At 41.9% G+C, this 22,028-nt stretch overlaps 1 protein-coding gene across 2 annotated transcripts; it reads right to left on the reverse strand.

The window, feature by feature from the left end:
* Positions 1-2,787: 2,787 nt before the first annotated feature.
* bicc2 (bicaudal C homolog 2) lies at positions 2,788-21,347 on the reverse strand. Of its 2 annotated transcripts, none has more exons than XM_049029724.1 (19): positions 20,912-21,347; positions 19,615-19,661; positions 19,349-19,418; positions 19,112-19,191; positions 17,947-18,108; positions 17,705-17,758; positions 15,719-15,913; positions 15,238-15,486; positions 14,725-14,856; positions 13,925-14,111; positions 13,394-13,530; positions 12,816-12,994; positions 12,377-12,473; positions 11,428-11,467; positions 10,536-10,693; positions 9,417-9,615; positions 8,937-9,058; positions 7,968-8,067; positions 2,788-4,525 (listed from the first exon to the last, which is right to left on the reverse strand). In XM_049029724.1, the coding sequence occupies exons 1-19, from the start codon at positions 21,177-21,179 to the stop codon at positions 4,395-4,397; spliced, it is 2,607 nt and encodes an 868-aa protein (XP_048885681.1). In that variant the 5' UTR covers positions 21,180-21,347; the 3' UTR covers positions 2,788-4,394. The 2 variants fall into 2 exon arrangements, with proteins under 2 accessions (XP_048885681.1, XP_048885680.1); XM_049029723.1 differs by having other exon boundaries at positions 8,937-9,061.
* Between the last annotated feature and the right edge of the window lie 681 nt (positions 21,348-22,028).

Raw genomic sequence — 22,028 nt, forward strand, 5'->3', positions numbered from 1 at the left:
TTGTCGGTGGTGACTCCTCCCCTTGGTCAATTGTCGTTTATGACTCCTCCCCTTGGCAATTACGCGATGCAGACTCCTCCCCCGAATAGCTCTCGATTCTTTCCCCTCAGCAGAGGACTATTCGGTGGCAGGTGTGATTGATGACGGCGAAGGGATCGCTGCATTCACGGAGGAATTAACAACCCATCTGCCAAGTCCATACGTTCGATAACGCGCCACACCCTCAGATAATACGCTTGTTATCCTCATTCTGAAATAAGATAGGGCTAAACTTAAGAATGTGGGTCATGTGGAAATGATCTATGCATGTATATTCAGTATATGTGACACAGTATAGTGAATATGATAAAGAGATAAATAGCAATGGTTATAAAAAAACAGAATCAACAGTCGATTCATCTGGTCTGTCTGGTAACAAACAATAGTAATACAAGTCTTCGTGCTCCATCAAGAGGAATATAAAGTTTAAATTTTTTAACATTTTGAAAAAAAATGTCATTGTATTCTTCACGACGCACTGAATGGTCAATACGGAGATAACCAGCGTAATGTAGCCTGTGTTGAGTAATACCACACCAACCCGTTGGTTATCTTGATCATAAGTGGCAATTTGATTGTATTGGGCATGAAGCAGAAAAGACTGATAAGAAATTACAAACGACAGTTTAGCATATATCTGAATGTATAGCGTGAGAGCGACGAAATGTTCATATGACACTAGAGCAGGGATCGGGCGCGGGCGCTGTTCGTTCAGAACCACGTGCACGCGGGCACAGTGTAGCGTAAAGGTTATCTGCTGTAGTCCTTGTAATTTATAGACAGGTCTTGGCGCCAGGGAAAAAATAAATGTTCCATCAATACATTTATTGAATATAACATTACAAAGAGATTTTTTAATTCGGCAAAATCAAACAGAATAACACCGTGCATTAATGAATTTAGACTGTGTGCCTCGTCGATGGAAATATGCTTTGGCTGAACTGTTTTAAGTTTCTCTGCGCACATCCCTGCACCAGGTTGTATTTGTCTAGACTGAGTGAAGCGGACGTAGCAACTGCTGGTCCCAAAGGCAACATTCATGCAGTATCATATAAAGCAGATGAAGCACTTAGACCGCGCTTTATGAGGGCCACCTGTGCTCTGATAGACGGTGGAAGCGCAAGGCCATCAATGCGACTGGAAGCGGATAGGCGTTCTGCTCCACTGTATTTAATCTTTACAGCAGGAGCCGACAGCTGTTCCGTCCCGTAACCCACCAAAAGAAGACTGATACAATTGTAATTAGCAATCGATTTATAAAGCCAGTGGTAATTACTGACCAAGAGCTTTTTTTCCTCTCAATTAAGTAAACGCCATTTGAACTTACCCAGGCTGATGATGATATAAATGTTTGACAATGTGAATATCATTTTATATGTGATGTTATAAACTTTGTAATTCACTGCAGAATGTTCGAATTTCTCAAGCATGTAGGCCTATGATTTTCCAGTTTGACGCAGTGATAAAAATACGGCCTCTTTGTATGTAAACCTTTCGAGTTGCTTACTATCATGCTCGATCCCAACACGACGTAAGGTAATATTTGGTCCGTTAGTAATGTATACTTTGCCTATAATTTATAATAAATAACGTATTATTTTGGGTTTCGTCATTCCAAATATCTTCCTGAGGCGTAGCGAGTACATTATGATGCGTGAGCCCTGTGATGCAGCTTATAATTTCGCGCCAAATCCTTCTGCGTTTTATCAGCATCCGCAAAACGAAAAACTCATAAGTTTCATATAATTTTCACTGTATGAGTAATCGTTACGTACGAAATTTAAAATCCTAAATGAACGAAAATAAATGGACGAATAAATACAGTAATTAAAGTAGGTCTACACTATTCCAGTTTTATTCCTGTTGGAGTAAGTATAACTAATTCCGCAAACCAAACTTAATTACCCAAATATTATAAATAAATGAAACCTTCAATGATTGAAACATCCGCTATTGAAGCAATTGGTACTACTGTGGTTGTACTACTGATAATTTTAATTGGAAGTTTTAGATGTGCACTCGGGTGAACCAAAACAAAATTGCCAGTGGTATATATTTCCACTCTTTCCAGAGTTTAAATATTAGAATGCATTTATTTGCTAATTAATTCCCTTATTTGCGTATTTTACAAATATGCAAACGTAATGTAAGCAAATTTATTATTAGGCCGTAGTCAGACTTTGTATGACACTACGACTTTCTCTAAGGACGAAATTTAATTAAAGATTACGTGGAGGAAAAAAAGCCGAAAAGAATAAACGTTCATTTATAAGAACTGGAGATGGCAATAACGCCTTCTAGCGGTGAAAAGGATTTTAAAATTCAGGAGAATTTTGAGATCCTGTTATTTCGTCTTTATTTAGAAGTTTTGTACACTCGACAGATAATTAAAGTAGACTGCACTAATCGTGACACTAAACAATATTTATTAGATAACATTTTGGAAGATGGGATGCATCTAAAGTTTTCTTTAAGAAAAAGTAAATAAACTCAGATGTTGCTTCGGAAAAGCCACAAAAATGTTTTAACATATTCCGTAGAAATCAATTTGTCATTTACATAGCGGAGGAGTGGGTAGGCTAGGACTCCGTGAGTGGATGAATGTTTTGGAAGGTTATACTCTGAAGGATAGCGATTTCCCCTGATTTTCAGTGTGGACTGTTGACCCATTGCGCACTGCATATGATCACCACATAGGTAAGATTTTGACCAAAAATTAAGCAATAAATATAAAACAAGTAATTGCTAGCCCTTTGAACTTGATAAAAACCGATATATTTTTATTCCTTTAATTTTAACTTTGGATATACAAAATGTTTTTTAGAATACATTTCATCACCACCTTTTCAGATTGGTGGAGATGTACAGAAAATGGAGCTCGGATTTACATACCATGACTGGTCCTACCCATTCTCTTTATATTTTTTATATCTTTGAGTCTTAATGGAAGCAGGTCAAAACTACATATGACCGGCATGACTGACCCATGCCCCCCCAAGATAAGATGCCTCCTCCCTCCATTTTTCTCAGTGAGTATTGACTATTTTATTTTTTAAACCTGGTAACACAAAGTGAACCTACCACCATTGCTTCTCTTTCTTTGAGCACCTGACACAATGGTCACCTTCATAGTTAAGGCCAGCCCACTTTTTTCTGGGGCTCCTCCGGTGCTGTCAGAGGAATTAATTAATTAAGGCACATAAGATGTGAGTTAAATGGAAACCATGCTTATGTGATTTGACTAAGTGGATAAGAATGTATATCTTTGTTAGATGTATATTACTGTGCAAAAGCCTTCAGCCAGCAAAGAAAATTATGTTTAAGTGTGTCAGCTTTGCCATTTAGACCTCATACTGTCCAAAAATTTGCACAGCCCTGATACAGTTTTGTACTCCAAGGTACAAACAACATTAAAGTACCCCAATGGTACAAAAATGTTCCTCAGAGTCCATTTCTATACCTTAAATTAGACTAAAAGGTACATTTACCTACAGCTATGGTACAACTGGCAGAGCCTTGAGGGTATATACTGCCCTAGGGACAATTTCATTCCCAAAGGTACAAATTGCTACTTTTTTTTCTGACAGTGCATGAATATAAAACATGGAATGGCTGAGGTGCCCTAAAGCAGAGGTTTGGCTAGCAAAGTTGTGTTCTTTAACTTTCCTAGTCATTCAACAAGATATGCCACTTTTTGGAGAAGAGAAGTAGGTAGCGTTAGTTTTTACTGTATTGCAATTTTTGTGTATAAATTCTAAACAGCAAGCATTTTTCTGAGCAAATAAATAATTAATGGCCTGACAAACATACTGTTTTTGGCCTAAGACTTTTTCACAGTTAATATAGGAACAGCACATTGTCTCTGCATAGCACACACAAGTATGATGTGTGTTTCAAAGATCCCTATCAGACCAGGCCTTTCCATATTTTTCAACACGTATGCACAAGGAAGCATGATATCAAGGTCACTTGTATCAAGACACAAAACATATATCAGCATAATCAAGGAAAGAATCTGAGAAGAGCATTGGCCTTAATTTTGGTTGAGATATTTTTCCAGTTGGTCACCAATAAGCGATAAGTACCCACATATCCCAGTCCCACTCCTATAAAAAGTTCAGAATACATTTGAGGAAGTTCTGACAATGGAATAAATGGGAAGTGTGCAGTGGATAACAAACGTTGGTGTTCCACAGGTGCATTATGGGTTACGATGACTGTGGTGACCAAATTGCATAGCATAATGATGTAACCCAGGTGAAAAACAGAAGTTATTGTGACCCTGATCCGCAGTTGGATTTTGGGAAGTTGAAGGAGTGAACCGACAGCTGCAAGTTGGGGTGGAAACATCACCCTCACCAGCGGCTGTTCCGAATGGCAACATCGGCATCCAAGATCCGCGGCAGGCGGCCACTGGCTCCACCCTCCAAGTAGGCTGGCTTCACAACTGGTGGATCTGTGGTTTTCCACTTGCTGTTCTTCAGGTCTGAAGAGAGATAAGGAGAAGAAACATAGATTGTCTGGTTAAACTGAGGGCACCAAAGCAAGGGCAGTTTTCACACCTCACAGTGCTGCTTGTATCTAAATAGCAGGGCCTCAGTTGGAAATGTGTGAAGAGCAGTGGTGGACAACATACTCAATTTTCATACTTAAGCAAAAGTACAGATGCCACAACAAAAATTGGCTCAAGTAAAAGTAAAATCATCCAGTAAAAATACCTAGTTTTAAAAGTACTTCAGTAAAAAATATTATACATTCAAATCTATTGATCTTACAAAACTTATCTTTTTAAATTCACACAAGGCAGGTTTGAATATGGCATTGTAAAATTGTAACGCAGTGCAAAAAGGAAATCTGAGTAGCAGAGAAACTTTGCAAGCTTGCAGATCAGCGGAATTACTTTTTCATTCTGAGGAAAAGATAATAAATATCCTTAATATAATAGATAATAAAGAATTCCAGTTGACCCTTCCACTTTAAGGAGGTTAGCGACACAGCCCATGTAAATTTGTTTTGTCCCTCAATCCCCTTAGCAAGTGAAGCAAGCATGACAGTGGAGTGAGGTTGCTGTGAGATACTACATAAGAGGCTGCCCTAAACACGCTTTGGTCCCAAAACCAGCACTGCTGTCACGTCCTATACGCCTGACCCTCGTCTCCTCCCTAACATGGCCTTGATGAGCCACGCCTTACCCCTCCATTTCCCCACAGCTTGCCAGAGATCTGCCTGCTGATTCCCTGCAGCTCTGCCCGCCAGCTCCCCGCAGTTTGCAGGAGCTCCGCCCACCGTTTCCAGTCGGAGGAAAAAGAAGCAAAGACAACGGGCTGTGCCTATAGCTACTGTCTCGCCAGACCCAGTGCCTCAGGAGCCCTACCCCGGGAAAGTCACCATCATGCCTCTAGGGTCCGGCCCAGGAGAGGCCACCAGCATGCCTCCATAGTCTGGCCCAGGAGTCTGGCCCTATAGAACCCTTCTTCACCTCTGCTGTGTTTCCGGAGCCTGTCTTTGCTTCCATGCTGCCTCCATGTTGCCTCCTGCTTCACTGCTGGTGGCGACATCAGTCCAACACCCAACTCGCCGGTCACCACCAGACTGGATTGGAGTGATCTGGAGGCTTAGGCTGACCCCATCCTAAGTCCCGGGGCAGCCATTGGTGTCAACTGAGGTCCATGAGACAGGCAGGCTGAGTCCCCTCAGCACCTTTGCTCCTGTCTTGCAGTTCTCTCAGCACCCTCCTTCTCCTGTGTTGTAGACCCCTTGACACACTCCTGCTCCTGTCCTGCTGGCCCTTCAGCAGCCTATGGCCCTGCTGCAGTCTGGATAGGTTCCACCGCGCCAGTGAACAGGCCTAAGAAGGTCACCCAGCTCCCCAGGGTATGGCAGACTCCCTGGATACCCCCTGTTTCTGTATATGACGCCTCAGTCCCTGTTCCAGTGCCCTGTCCTGCCTTTGTTTTACCCTGGCCTACATCTCTTATTATCTCCTCCGGTGTTTCTGTCTTTGTCTCTGTTGTTCCCCTGTTTGTCTGCACTGTTCTGGTGTGGTGTGTTCTGTCTGTCTCTGTCTTTGTCTCTTCTGCTCCCTAGTCTCCTTTGATGTTTAAGGTTCGTCCTTTCAGTCCCTGGTGTGTTCCTGGTGTCTGGTTCCATCCCGTGTTTGATCTGTTTCATCAATGTGTTGTTCTCTTCTCTTTTCCCTTTGGTCCTTGGTTTGACCCCTGCATGTTCCATGTCCATAGTTGTGTCGAGCATCCTGTCCTGTCTGGTCCTGCTCTGTCCGGTGGTCCTGCCCTATTCTGCAAGCCTGACCCTCCTGCCTCCTCCCTAAACTGGCCCTGATGAACCAAGTATAATGATTGTTAATTGTTAATTGTTACCCCTCGTTAGTCCTTGTATTTACACACCTTTTTCCCTTGTTAGCCCCAGTCTGGTCATGGATGTTGAACCCTTGTGTTGCCTGTGCCCTACCTTGCTCTATTCCTCCTATTTCGATCCCTTATGATCTTGTTTATTTCCTGTCTATGTTCTTTGAGTTCAATAAACCATCTTTTGGTTTCACTTCACCTGCCCCCATATCATTAGCTCCTCATGTCATGAGAGCAATAGAATTGTTATTTTATTGTTACTAATGATGGCCATGCAGATTGTATCAGAGTAAAAAGTCATTATTTGGCTCAGAAATGTAGTGAAATGAAAATAAAAGTAACAACACCTTAAAATATTCAAGTAAAGTATAAATCCGGAAAAAAACTATTTAATAAAGTTTTTGTACTTCATTACTTTATGTCTCCGTTGAAGACTATGAGAGAGTGGATTACACATGCTCCAAATTTTCATTACCATTTACAGAATCTCCATTTACAGAAAAAATATCTATTTTGAGTCAATGGCGCTCTGTAAACTTCTGTCTTGTGCTGATGCCCCATATCCATCCATCCATCCATTTTCCAAACTGCTTATCCTAGTGGGTTGCGGGGGGTCCGGAGCCTATCCCGGAAGCAATGGGCACGAGGCAGGGAACAATCCAGGACGGGGGGCCAGCCCATCGCAGAGCACACTCACACACCATTCACTCACACATGCACTCCTACGGGCAATTTACTAACTTCAATTAGCCTCAGCATGTCTTTGGACTGTGGGGGTAAACCGGAGTACCCGGAGGAAACCCCATGATAACATGGGGAGAACATGCAAACTCCACACACATGTGACCCAGGCAGAGACTCGAACCCGGGTCCCAGAGGTGTGAGGCAGCAGTGCTAACCACTGCACCCCCATGCCCCAATAGCCCCTATTAGAAGTTAAAAATAAGTCAAAAAAGTTTATTTCCTCACATAATTGAGATAAGCGAGCATGCATGGAGAGCCCCCATAATTAAACTAATTTCTGTTTAATTTGCACAATTTTGGTCTACTATGGCATTTTCCATCTTGCAATGCATTTGAAGAAAACTATAGCTTGCTCCATTTCCACATGTCTCATCTAATGCCTTAAGTTGAGCGTTATCAGATCGCAACGTCGCGAGGCGAGCACAACATGATGAATTTTATTCTAAATTCATCTAGAAATCATCAACTTTGGATCCAAAGCAACAAAGGGACAATGAAAGGACAACAGTATGGGCGCTGTGCTGTAAACATGGTGATTAAAGAGAGATAAAGCACTCGAGGGCAACTAATATAGAAATAAATAAACAAGTGAATAAATGACTTTTCAACTGATCGGGGCTGTGCCCCATATGGAGAGAGTGGAGATAAAGGATGATTCACGGTAGCATTTTACAAAGCGCGCTCTAATGCGCCGTTCCACATGAGGAAACTTAGAAATGATGAAAAGCATTTTAGAAATGCATCAGAGCAAACCCCGAGAAAGGGGGGCAAAGAGAAGCGCCCGAGATGTCTCATCTCCGTCCCCACGCAGTGCCTCACCGGATATGGCTAAGAGCATCTTCCGCCTCGCACCAAATGTGGAAACACCAACCTCCTTTAGGTCAGCATCAGACAGGGTCAGGAAGGTCTGAAAGTCGATCTATGAGAGAAGGGAAGGGGTGTTTCTCAATACCAAGAATGCAAAGATCATACTTGTCGTCTTGGCAAGACCAGTCTTGCTAACTTGCCTCCCAAAAACAAACTAAGGACACATGGAATCATGGAATTTGACTCATTTGGCAAGGATGCAACCAAGGTGTCCTTGATAGTGGGGGCAGGGCAAAAACGACATCTGAAGATTTTTACTATTCAATATACATCTGTTTTTAGTATTGGAACTGGTCTTCAGCAATGAAAGATGACATGAAATGGATACATACTGTAAGAACACAACTATGGTCAAGTACACATAATGAGAATCACGCAAGGTTTAGGGTAAGAAATTGGGATCTCTGTGGTGCCTGCACCACGCTGCTTGCGAGCTTCTGTCTAAACACTCTCTAGGGAATTCTACAAGCCAGTTTATTTACAGATTCCCTGTAATCCCCCTTTTAAATCACGCATAGGCAGGTATTCTGGATGTGAACAGTCCACTAGGGCAATGACTTAACGGAATAAACCTTTCTTTGAACTGACAGCTATAGCAAAACTGGCAAAAAAAACACTTGACAGTAATAATGATGGATGTAGCAGTTTGATGGGAGATTTCTTAGTCCTTTACACATGAAGCGGAGAAATTTCTCGCCAGGTAGTGGTTAAGGATGTGGATTCGTAAACTAAAGTTTCCCGAATCCCAGGAGGGCCTTTACCGTCGTGCCCTTGAGTAGAGCACTTAAGACAAATTGCTCCGGTAAAACATCCAGCTGTACCAATGGGAAAAAATTCACTTTATACAGCTAAGAAAACTAAATGCAAATGCATTTTTCATGGTTTATGATAACTAGGACTATGACAGATTCACTACTGTACCTCCTGCTGCTGGAAGATCTCAATATATTTGCTAAGGCCCAGCTGGCCTAAAAGCTCAGGTAGGTTGTGAGTCGCCGGCCCTGCCCTGCTCTCTGAAGATGAACGCTCAAAGTAGCCGTCCACTGCTGGAGGAGAGGGTATGAGGTCAATGACACGACACCAAGCAATGACTTGCGGATCATATGTGTTTTTAGTTATAAGCTTTGATTCGAAGGGGTGTTTCAAAATGTAACTCTCAAATCTTTGTGATGTATAATTAATTTAGCTTTCACAATATACCTCATTATTTTGCAACACAGAGAAAAGGCACTTTAATCTCCTGTTCCCACTGAGCTCTCTTATTATTAATTCTAGAAAGATATGGTTTTTCCAGCACATCTTTGAGTTCTAATTTGAGCTATAAAGATCCGTGTTCACATACAAGCATTCAGCATTGTATGGTAGTCATTTCTTCAGTTATATCACAGAAAAGGAGCTCACAGGGTTTGTCTGTTGAGGCCCTGGGAGACGACGACCTAAAGGACAATGAGGAATAAGAGGCACTCAAAGAAGATGAAGAGTAAGAGGAGGAGGAGGGTGACAGAAGAGATGGTGAAGGGGAGGATCCTCGTCTTTCCCGCCAGTTCTCCGAGTCGCTCCCAGTATGAATTCTGTCCCAGGCATTCTGTGATGTCCACATCTGGGAAATGACAGAACATCTTAATGCCACTCCACACACACACATCACCTACAGACACATTCATAACAACATACACACAGCAACAGACAAAGCACACACAGACACACCCTCACATGCATACAAAGGTGCAGGCACACAAGCAAACACACCAACTGGCTTAGAAAAGTTTTGTTCACATCATTCTCCCCTTATGTGCTGCCTCTACATACAGAAGCAACCTGAGGTTGGCTGTATAAAGTAAGTGTTTCAATCATGACTCCTACATTGTACTTTGTTCATCCTCTTTAATCTTCTAAAAGTACTGTTCTTTTATGAATTATGCATTCAGACTAAAATGCTTCCAGTCACTGTAACTCTATATCCACTTTTCAAACAAGCCTTTGCTCATTTGGAGGTTTAACAGATTGGACAGCTTAATATTTTTCCCAGGTCACCTGGGAAGGAAGAAGAAATGACAGAAAGGAAGGCAAAATCGAAGGAGTCACTTTTTAAAGTATACAAGTATTACCTTTCCTGCCTGCACTCAGACATCACTTATTCCAGCACTGACTATACAAATGTTTTGATAAAACATCTGTTGGGCAATTGAATGACATTGTTTACACTTCTATTAAAATTCTAGCTGTACAGTAGCATTGACCAAGTTGGATATCTACACTACATGCAATGTGCTATAGTTCAGGTAGGATAATTAAGATGCCTGTAGAGAATAGCCATTTATGATGAGTAAAACTCCTGAATGTTGGCACTACCTAGGTAAATATACTAAGATTTTGTTTCAACCAATCCATTGAGTATAAGGAGTCACAATCACAGAGTACTTCACTGGTTGGTTGCAATAAAATCTTGGTCTGGATTTTTACTTTCTGCATTTGAAATGATAGGAAGGGGCTCTATTTCAGTTGTAACAGCTATAATACCTGTTGGGTGGCAGTGCCAAGATATGATTTGTAGCTCCGGCGGCTGATGGATCGCAGTTCCTTTACGGCCTCTGTGGGCATAGACTTGGAGAAGCCCAGACCGCTCCATGTGTCAGTTGGAGTCCTCACTTCTGTCTCCACCGGCTTCTTCTGCATCGCTGGAAACGTGCATCGGCAAACACACATGCAGGTTCCACAGAGGCACCCACGCCCAGAACAGATGCACATAACAAACACGACACAGTAAGCATAACCCATTAGATTCACACAGCATGTAGCGCCACCCCAGGCAGAGTCTGTAATTCTATTATCAAGAGACAAGCTGACCATTTGGTTCTTCCCAACAAATGAGTAACAGCTAAACATGCCCTACAACCTTTTCTTTTTTTCTAATTTTTCTGGCAGATTTCAATGACCAAGAGGCACATTGTGCATTGAAATGATAATTCATAATCTGGTAAAACACTGAGGGGATTTACAATAATTTGACTTCAAAAGTGTGTTCTTTGTTCAATGCCTGCTTTCCTTTGACTAATGAACAGGCATAAAGTAGACACAGTAGCCCAGCAATGCTCACCTAACTTGCAATACAGAATAAATATAGAGCATATCACAAACAAGGCATTAAGGCTGCTCTAAAATAATAGCTAAAGGCCTGTAAGATACACAAGGCAAAGGGAACTTATTTCTCAAAGCAGCAAATGACTGCTTTGACTGGAATATTGGTATGTTACAGAAAATGACTGAGATTTAAAGATAGCTCAGTACTTGTTTAAGAGCTGTTTGTAATTCAGACCCTGTTTACCATGCATGAATACCCTCAGCACTATCTGGCCTTCACACGCGGAAAAATCCGCCAGAACAATAATACAAATCAAAGGGAATTTCGTACCTCTCGTCGCCAGGAGCCTCTTTTTTTCATAATCATAATCCTAGAACAATGAAAACAAACAAACAAAAACAGGTAGAAATTAAATTAGGTGACTTGAGAAGCACAAAAGCCAGGAGTTGTTAGGTTACCTGAGAATCAACAGGAGTTGATTTCTTGAGACTGTCCTTAAAGTGCTCTGATGGTTTCTGCTGGTATTTGGAAAATAAATATATCATCTGTCCTATGACCTTTTATTTAGGGGGGAAATGTAAAAATGCAGAAGAATCAGGTGCATGTAAAATTCTATCTGCAAAAGGTCAGAGAAGCAACAAAGCAATTTGTCAAATTTTGCAGTGCTCAAACTGGCTCCCATTTCCACTGGTGGCTTTTAATTCCAGACATGGCGATTGTCTGGCATTTGTGCGAATTGCCTGCAGTGCAAGGAGCCCCAATCTAATTGGACGCACATCAAATCTAGACTGTACCAGCATAGACTTATTATGTACTGTTATATTTTCCACACAAGCGTTTCAATTTGGTGTTCTGTCTTAGTCTATCACCGTCATTCATCGGAAGATAAGCTAGAGAAACTCAATGCATACTGATATGCAGTTTCCTCTGGCATTTCTATATACAACGTCAGATTAATATTTCAGCCATTGAGCTTCCAAGAAATGTAATCAAGTACAAAAACAAAAGTAATCAGACCAACTGTCTCATGATGAAAGAATAATGAAAAGCAGATAGAGATTATATTTCACCAACTGACTTTCTCAGAATATTCTTCTAACCATAAAAAAATGTGTCCACTATTATATTACTCAGCGGTATCAATGTTACATTAAGGCTGTGATAATATCTTATAAATAGCTACACATAGCCAAGTCCTTCCAGTATTAAAGCAATAATGTATTCGTTTTGCTTCTAGAATCAGAACTATTCTTTGTTGCATCTAGAATCACTGGCATACCTCGTTGCTTGTGGAAATGGAATCTGTCTGAATGGTGTCTTCTCTGCTACTGTTTCTTCTCTCTGTCCTTGAATAGTTCAAGGAAGCATTTAATATTCTGAAAGAGAAGAGCAATCTCATCTTCATACACACATCTCAGTATTCATTACCATGTATTGTTATTATACCTATTTCAGGAAATATTGTGTGCATTCAGTGCATTAGCACTAAGAAAATAAATACCATGTTATGTAACAAGATGTTTGTACTCTCTGGACTTTATAAAGCATCATTAACATAATGACCTTCTTAAAGGTGCTACATAAGGCCATGTTACATCTGAACTTGAAACAGATGTTCATTTTCATTCCAGTAGACTTATGACCTAGTATTAACTGAACAGTTGGTCAACGAAACGGGTGGCAACTTGTGTACTCATGGACTCAAAGGTCAGGCTTACAGTTTGTTAGTGTTCTGGGTTGCCACATGGTGGGACAAGGCTGCAATTCCTTCTGGATTTTGGTCTCTTAAGGCCTCTGATTGACTACTTCTCCTATGGAAATAGGCAGCCTTTCTCTGGCCCCCAGGCACGACGTTTCCAGGATCTGAGGAACTCAGCTGACTTTTATCCTCCATAACCTAAGAAAGCCGTGAATCAGAAAGTGACAGGATGAAAAGTAATGCACAATGAATGTCTCCCTTTGTCGCTCTAGAAAGACCAGCCATGCCCAGTTCAGTCTGGAAGAATGATGCATAACACTGCAGTAGTAGGTATGACACGGTGACAAAAAGCATTGGAAATAATGTGGCTGCCTTTGCAATGAAAGATGAACTTGTCAAATTAACATGAAAGGCTACAGCTTCTTAATATTCCATAACCAGTAATGTGGTGTCATTCTTTAAACTTATTGTAACATTATTGCTGCATTGCAAATTAAAGTAAATTAAAGTAATCAGTATGACAATTATTTTAATTGTTACTAATTTTACAGTCATGTGACTCATAAGATGTGTTGAGTGTGAGATGGATAACTGCACCTTCTCTGACTTAGGGTCTGACTCTTTCAGTATTGTGACGCACTCCTTCTGCACAACCGAAAGACCTGGTGGGGGTGAGAGTGTGGTCTTCACCTGCTGTGGACTACCCTGCACTCCTTCTGGTGCAGTGGCAGCACCTGCAGACAGAGAATAGCCTCTATATTATAATATCCAGCAAGTCAGCACGGTCCACTGCTGGATAAACACTGTATGACTGGCTGTAGGTACTTTAATGTGGTCTATTTAGAGAATAACATTTCTTCAGCATTCTGTGTTTGTTGAGTTTGCATGAGTCCACTGTTCTGTTTTCTTGTGTGACAGTCTAGTAAGGACTGAATTGGCATGCGTGTCTAGCTGTGTGTATATTTGTGTGCTTCTGTGTAAATTAGGTAAATGATCAGTCATAATCCCCCAACTTAATGAGGTATTAGACACACAGCATTGTGGGGGAGGGGGCGCAAGAACCTCGTGATGTGTTCTTCAAATCGAGGATGGAGAAATGCTGCCGTTTTAGACAGTGACAGGCTGCACCTTGATCAGAGAGTCGAAGCTGTTGCATCATTATGTTCAGCCAGTGGTTGTTGAGGCCGGCTAATGTGATGTCGCCATTGGGTTTTGTAGAAACGTTGGTGACCTCACTGGGGTCCAATCTGAGCAGTAGTCGCCGAGCCTCATACAGGTTGCCAGCATTCTTCTCCAGCGTTTTCACCACCACCGACTGAGTGCATGGAGCATATCAGACATCACCAATCAACACAGGACGAGACAGCAACTCAAGTACCATGGCAACTTGGAAGGAAGAAGAGAATTCATACCCACAGCCAGTATCAATCATCACAGGAGGAAGGGAATCATTCACACTCAGAAACAACACCAATCAAATCAAGAGAAAGGGCCGAGTTCACGCCCACAGACAGTATCAATCAACTAAGGTAGAAGGAAATCATTCACACTTAGAGATAACATCAATCAAATCAGCAGAAAGGGGTGTATTCACACCTACAAACAAGAATAATCTACTCAGGAAGTAGGGAAACATCCAATGTGCCATGTCTGTATCGTGGAGTCCGTGGAAAGTCAGGAGCTTATGAATATTCATCTGCAGTAAGGCCATTACCTTTTTGGATTTGATTCTAATCGCTGTTGACACATGTAATATTACTCTAATCTCAGTTCATTCTGAACAAAAATATACAAAATTCAGACTCCTCATGAATATTGATGAAAATACAGATTGAGTACAACAGAGGCAGAAAAGAATGATGAAAGTGACATCAATCACAGTTCTTGTCTGACTACAGCATTTGAACCATTGCAAGTTGCGAGCGTACCTTGGCGGTCTGCTTGACCTTGGGTTTGATGCTGATGAAGACGCCCAAATTTTGCATTATGTGACTGAGCTTGCGAGGGTCCGCCTCTCCATTCTCCCTCATGTCAAACATCAGGCACACTGGCAGACAGTCCTTTTCAATGAACAAATAAATAGGTACAGCTAAACAGGTAGCCTTCTGCCTCTGAAAATTAATCTTACACAAGCAGAACTCTAGTATGCATTACATGGGCATCAAGTGCTCTACAACAAATGAGTCATTGAAGCCATATGGCAAATATAGTTGTTAAACCAAAAAATAATGTATGCTTGTTAAACAGGATGTGTCACATACCAAATAGAACCTTCAACACTTCCAAATTTGTCTGTGAACAAGAACACCAAGTTCTACCAACTGTCTCAAAGCAAGCCCTGAAGTGTAGCATTCAGCAACATCGCTATAATGCTGCGCTCCTTTCTGAAATACATAGTTCCATATCGCCCCTGAAGGCAGCCTTACTAACTAGCGACTCACCAGGAGCTGTTGCCGTGCTAGGCACACCCCGTCAGGAGCTCCTTGGATGAGCAATGAAGGGGGGTTCTGAGGGGCACTGAGATCTGGCAGGATTATCTGAGTGTGGGTCATGTGCATGACAGTCAGGAAGCTGGTCGCGCCGTGGCCCAGGAGGAGGAGGTGCTGCTGGGAACTGATATCGAGCTGAGTGCTGACTGCAACGTGATTCTCCAGGCCCAGGAACATCTCCATTAGCATGCAGGTGGCCTTCTGTCACGGGAAGGGATCAAGGATCAGAGAGCAAATTTCACCCAGATAGAGGGACTGCTAACATAGTGTCTCACGCCCGTGGCCGCTAAGAGGTAGGAAGGGAGATAAGAGAATGCGGAGGAGGATGCCTTATTCTACACACTATGGGATGATCTATGAGCAAGGAGAAAAGTACAGGAGGGCAAGAATATAGCAGCCATGTAGGAGGAATGGAATAGCTTAGTGCTCTGACCTTCACAGAAGCAGCGTTCCCCTGCAGACCTCGCACTACGCAGCTGCAGCTGTAGAACCTAGGCTGCTGCCGAAAGCTGATGCTCACGCCAAAGGCCTGGGCCACGTGCTGGACCACAGGGGAGCTGACCTCCGGCATGACCTGGGAGGTCAGCATCATCGGCAGGTCAAAGGTCAAAACCAGTGGCTGGAGGTCCTGTGCAGAAGAAGAGCCCAGAACCAATGAACAAACCAATGTTACTAATACAGAACTGCAAATCTTCACTCATCGTCGGGTAACACTGAACCCAATGGGCCAACGGGCTGATCCAGAGAGCATTGAATTATTAACTACAGAGCTACAAGTAGTCTGTGTGCTAGACCGGACATTCAACTGAAGTTGTCCTCATTCCACTCTGCTACAATGGCCACACTTTACTGTACTGGACCGGTAGCATTTCACGCCATTAATTATCAGATCCTATGTGCTTAAGGCTTGAAATTGCACTGATTGCTCATACTTCTGGTTGGACGGCCTAACAGGAGCTTCTCCCCACAGCTGAAATACAATATACGCGAGTCTCAGATACACGTATGCTGGGTTCCCTCCTTCTATCACAACACACTACATCTTTGGGTAGCTCTCACAAATGCTTATGTAGCCACTGCACTGGAAACACTACTTTTCCTTCAACACTCAAGTTTCTCAAGTTGCCTTGTCTACCTGGATGGATAATCATATAAGGCTGGCTGCCAAGATAACAGCAAAATGCTTTCTCCAAGACCTTATTACACCCTATGTCCCATTATGGTCTTAGTAGTCCATAAGACAGAACAGCTATAAAAGAAAAATCAAACTCGTCTCTGTTTTCAACCTTGACCTTATTTTAGTGGAAAGCATGCCTCCTGAACACCAAAACCGCAGACGCCCCCTTCAAGGAAGGACTTAAAATTCACCTGCTCATTTCCCACTTTATTCTGCGTCTTAGCTCCGAACTCCTCAATGCATTCTGCATACTTTCAAGGGCCTGCTCTTTGACAATCTGTTAGATTGGATTCACTAACTCTTATTCTGCTGGTCATGGACTTAATTCACAACTATCCCCTGCATTTTAATGTAGCAATTTTTCATTTTAATTATCCTGCTTCAAAAATTTCTGTGTAAATGTTTATCTTTTGCTGCTGTCATTGACTGTATTATGAGGTTATTATTTCTGCATCTTAAGTCGACACACATTTTCATCTTTGGCACACTGTGTTCCATACAGCATTTTGTGGCACCATATTACCCAGCACAATTTAAGTAGCCTGTAAAGAAAGCATGCCATGTAATGGTTTGGCATCCTATCCATGGTGCCTCTGCCTGGTTCCCTTGATTTACTTAACAACAGCATATTATATGACTCCAGGTTCACCTTGACCCAGAAATGGGTTTTTGGATCTAGAAAATGGATGGATCAGTAGATATATGGATGGATGGATGGATGGATGGATGGATGGATGGATGGATGGATATCATAAACAATACCACACAAGATTTATTTCACTTGTCAGTTATGTGTCTGTGTGGATGTTATGTTATTTTAATGCATGTATGTCAAATGTAAATGTGATTGAAAATAACAAGTAAAGATACTGTCAGCAAGCAGGTCCTCTTATTCATCTCTTCAGCACTTTAGGGAAAACATGACTGCCCAGTGGATGCAAGTTGTTTTCTTCACTGGATGTTGTTTCTTGCACTGCACAGCACACATGCAAGAGTCGAAGACTAAAGCCTACTGCATGAGATTCTCAGACATACATTCACACACGAATGGAAGTTTTATGTGACTTGACCTGAAAGTAATTGAATAACATAAGGAAGACAACAGGAACATGCGAGGAATAAGAAAACATAATGTGCATTTATTGTTGCATGTCACAAAAACAGATAAGACAGACAGACAGACAGGTAGGTAGGTAGGTATAGATAGACAGGTATAGATACGTAGGTAGGTGATAATCTTACTCGTATTTTCCTCCTAGCTGACTCTACTCCTTCAACTGGCCCAGCAATAGACACCTGGCAAGTGAAAAAGCAATATGCAGGTTTAGCGGCAGTAAAACAGGAAAAAAAAACCCCCCGAAATTTCAAGTGTCCTATTTTGGTAAGATAAACCTAATCACAGGTGTCACAATAGCACCTAGTTGTTAGATGCTAAGTGTCATCTTGCAGGATGTCGTTCCCTGGATTAATGCTCTGCGACATACCTGGTTGCTCTTCTCCCCTGTGGCATTGTGCCGGTTGGAATCCGGAAAGTGGATGTGACACTCTGTCACCTCCATCACTTTTTTAATGTTCCCACCTCCCTTCCCAATCACATGAGAGTGCTCCGTATGGGTCACGTCAATCTTTAGGGTTACTTTGTTCACCTGAAGAACATCAATATCAGGACATAACAGGCATATGGTGAGTCCTGAGACCCGAATAAATAAAGAAAATATAATAAAATACAGGTACAGGTTAATTATAATATATTAATAAAACAGAAATTCGTACAGTACTGTGCGAAAGTCTTACGCAGCCGAAGAAAATAATGCTTAAATGATCAATTTCAAAACCTCTGCTAAAGTCATCCCAGTATTTCCAGCAACCATACAATGCACCCATGTATTCAGTACTCGACCACTAGCACACCTCATACAGCTAATTAATATCTCACTGACTTCTTTAACTAACTTAGTTAAGCACTTAAATGAGCTGATGGTGAAATGTAATAAATAAATAGAATGGCTAAATAGAAGGTTGGGAACTGAAGCGGTGTTCTGGGTTCATCTAACCATCCAACTGGGTATCAGTAATTTTCTGGAGAACAGAAGACTACTTTGTATTGTGTTACTCTTAATTTGCATATGTTCTAATGCTAAATTCTGTTTTTTATTCTGAGCAAATGTGCAATTAATACCCAAATAAATAGCTTTAAACATTTCTTTTGACTGGTAAAAACTTTTGCACAGCACTGTATTCATAACCATAATTACCACATTACATTAACATTCATAAAAATGAATTAGATGACCTAGATTGAGAAGAAAAAATAAGTAAATTATTAATTGAAGAAACATGTTGATATAACTTCACTTATTATACAGTATATACTATATAATATGCTGTTGTTAATATATTATTTGCTAACATTTTACTCAAAGTTGACTCTTACTTAATGTATTAATTAAACAGAAACTAAAGTGTTAATTACGTGCTGATCCCATGTTCGTTCATCATCAGTTAATCATAACAGTTCATGTATTCATGTAGTGACTATATTTGTTTATGACTTGAGTAGTGACTAAGTTATTAAGTTACTCATGTCTTGGAAAGAAAAGATAAGAAAACAAAAATGTGGAAGAATGCAAGAAATACTGAAGGTTTCACCTTTGTCTCCAAAAGATCTAGTATCTTCTTCTTGGCCTCCAGAACATTCTCTCTCTTCCCTTCGACCTTTACATGTGGATCTGACAGAGAGACAACAGATCTGTCCATTCCATACAAATGTTGTAAAACCAAGCCGTCAATCCATAAAATGGGGCCCAGCACTTCCCTTTTCCTCGACTCCATCTATTGTGTGCTAATGACTGGCTCTCACGCCTGGAGAGTCAGCCTTCATCATACCTTTCTTTGACTTAGCTCCAATCTTCAATTTGGAAGGCCATTTAATCTGAGTGTTGGTTTCTATCATCACCTGTGAAGAAACACCTGGTGAGAGGACTTCACAATGAGACCAAAAGTGCCATATTCACACTTTCTCCTCCTATAATCTCAGAGATCCCAGTCATCACCTGTATCAGAGAGTGTCATAAAACCATCCCGAGCTAATTGGAGAACCGAGGCTGGAAGTCAGGCATGCAGTGGGACTGAGTTTCACCATTTCCACTTACTTTCTTGAAAAACTCCTCCCCAGACAAGCCATTTTCCTCTGGAGGGGCTATGAAAGAGGCCAAGGGAGACAGATATTACATGGTGATAGACACACCTATCGCACAACCCTGACAGACACCAGCAGGACATAGCAAAGCACTCCTGAAGATATAAGCACATCATCTGAACAAATGTCAGGACTCGCGAACGCACACAATATCTGCGACAAGAATGACGTTTTGTGCATCCGTCAGATCTGTCAAGTTCTATCACCAAGTGTCAGACAGCAGTTCCTAATTACATCCTTCTGAAAACACACAGGAACATAAAAACTTGTTTCAAGCCACATGAAAAAATGGTACAAGTGACACACAGCTAGGTCTGACTCATAGGAACAAATGTGGACTTCTTCAAAACTTTTTAATGGGAAAAATGCTTGTTGTTCTTCAGGCACTGTAAAATTACTTTAGGCTTACCATTTACAACTGCTTAAAATATACAAATCCCTAATCCACAAAATAACAAAAAATGCATGAGCTCAGGAAACACTGGGCCATAATTATGGAATGATAATTATACAAGCCATAATCGAATAAGCTCCCTTGAGATAAGCGGAAGGATAAATGGGAACAATAATTTAAGGAATAATAATAATTAACTGAAATGGAAATAAACATTTTAAACAGAAGTGCAGTTTAAATGGCAGGAAGATTTAAAGCACCCCCTCCATAACATATTCTCATGCTGACCTATGCCCCTATCACTATAGGTTACACGGTCTCGGGCTCAGGAATGGCTGTCGAGCTGTACGGGCAGACAAAAACCCAGCTGACTCAAACAGCTCCCAAGTACACCCCCCCCACCAAAAAAAACTTATCCCATAGTACAGAGAGACCTCCCCCTACACACACACACACACACACACATACCAAGGAGACAGAAAGCGAAACCTACTCTGTGAACATATGACAACCTACACATTCAAACTTCATATTTAATTGTCATCACCTCTGGAGTCAAAAGATAAATGGCAAAAAAAAGAAAACAGCAAGAAACACATGCGACAAAGGCCACTGCTGCAACAGCCTGGAAATGTGCTAAGCAGTCAGAAAATATACTGCAAAGACGCCGAGTTATGGAAGAACAACTGACACCTTCAGGTGAGAACTGCAGTGAAAAGTTTTGCAGAAATAAGAACATTTCCAAACAGAAGCAGAGAGCAAAGCTCTGTAATCTGCACAGCGGGACCATTCTGTACAGACTCCATGGCCACTGAACGTGCAATAAGTTGTACCTAATCTCACGCTGCGCACTTACTGAGCAGCATCATCTCCAGTTTCTTCCTGTCAATCCGGAATCGTTCCTCCACCCAGTCTGGATCAGAGGGTTTCGGGGCAACATCTTCTGCTTCTGGCAGGGTACTTTTCTCCTCTTCCTCATCCTCCTCTTCCTCTTCCTCCTCCTCCTCTTCCTCCTGTTCTGTCCGGGACAGGGATCGACTTGCCTTGACGAGTGCTTCTCCCTGGGCCATGCGTTCAAGTTTGCGCAGGTCACAATCTAGAAGGTCCTCCACAGAGCTGGCCATGGCAGCCGTGCCGTCACTGTGACCACGGAGACGGAGCGGGAAGGGGGAGAGCAAAGGAAACCGCTAGCCCCTCACCCCCTTACCCTGGTCCCGCCTCCATGGAGTCTAACTGACAGGAGGATGCAAGAGCTGGAGGAGGAGCAGGGGTAGGGAGTAGCAATGAGGCAAAGGGGCACAAAAGGTTACTTTGGCACCATCCACCGCCTATAAGAACGCAGCAACACTGCGACTCATCACACTGGTGTACCCGCCGAAAAGACGTGGAAGATACTATGCCCTTTGAAAGTTTGCTTGTGTTCGAACTTGAAAATACTTCTCAAAAAGTGAATGAAATCTACCTCAGTAGTCAAGGCTGGAATTTGCAAGAGCCCAAATAAGACAAGGAGGAGATAGATAGCTGAAAGAAGCTAAGCAGTTAGAAAGAAAAAAAAAACAGCTATAAACTCTTTTACAGTGTTAGTCCTGGTAAGATGAGCTTTGGATACAGTAGCTCACACAAGACCTGCGTTGTGAATGAAGTCGTCCATCCAAAGGTTGCCTTATCGCATGGGAACATGTTCCCTAAATAGCTACATAATTTCTACATGAATAGGCTGGACCAGAGGGTGGCTCAGTGTTAGAGCCCCACCCACTCCAAAAAGGGAAGAGGGCTTGAGATTCCAAGGAGGAGGTGGTGGGGGTGGGGGTTGGTCTTTCAGACACGACCCTGCCAAACAATGTGCCAGAAGAAAAGGCTACTTCACTAACAAATAGGCAGCGGTGTGTTTGTGAACATCGCCTAGCAACCACCAATCGCTCATGAGCAGGCAGGCAGTGAGAAAGTCATAATCTTAGCAGAGGAGGACGCTA

The sequence above is a fragment of the Brienomyrus brachyistius genome, chromosome 10 (genome assembly GCF_023856365.1).
Source record: "Brienomyrus brachyistius isolate T26 chromosome 10, BBRACH_0.4, whole genome shotgun sequence".
Classification (NCBI taxonomy): Eukaryota; Metazoa; Chordata; class Actinopteri; order Osteoglossiformes; family Mormyridae; genus Brienomyrus; species Brienomyrus brachyistius.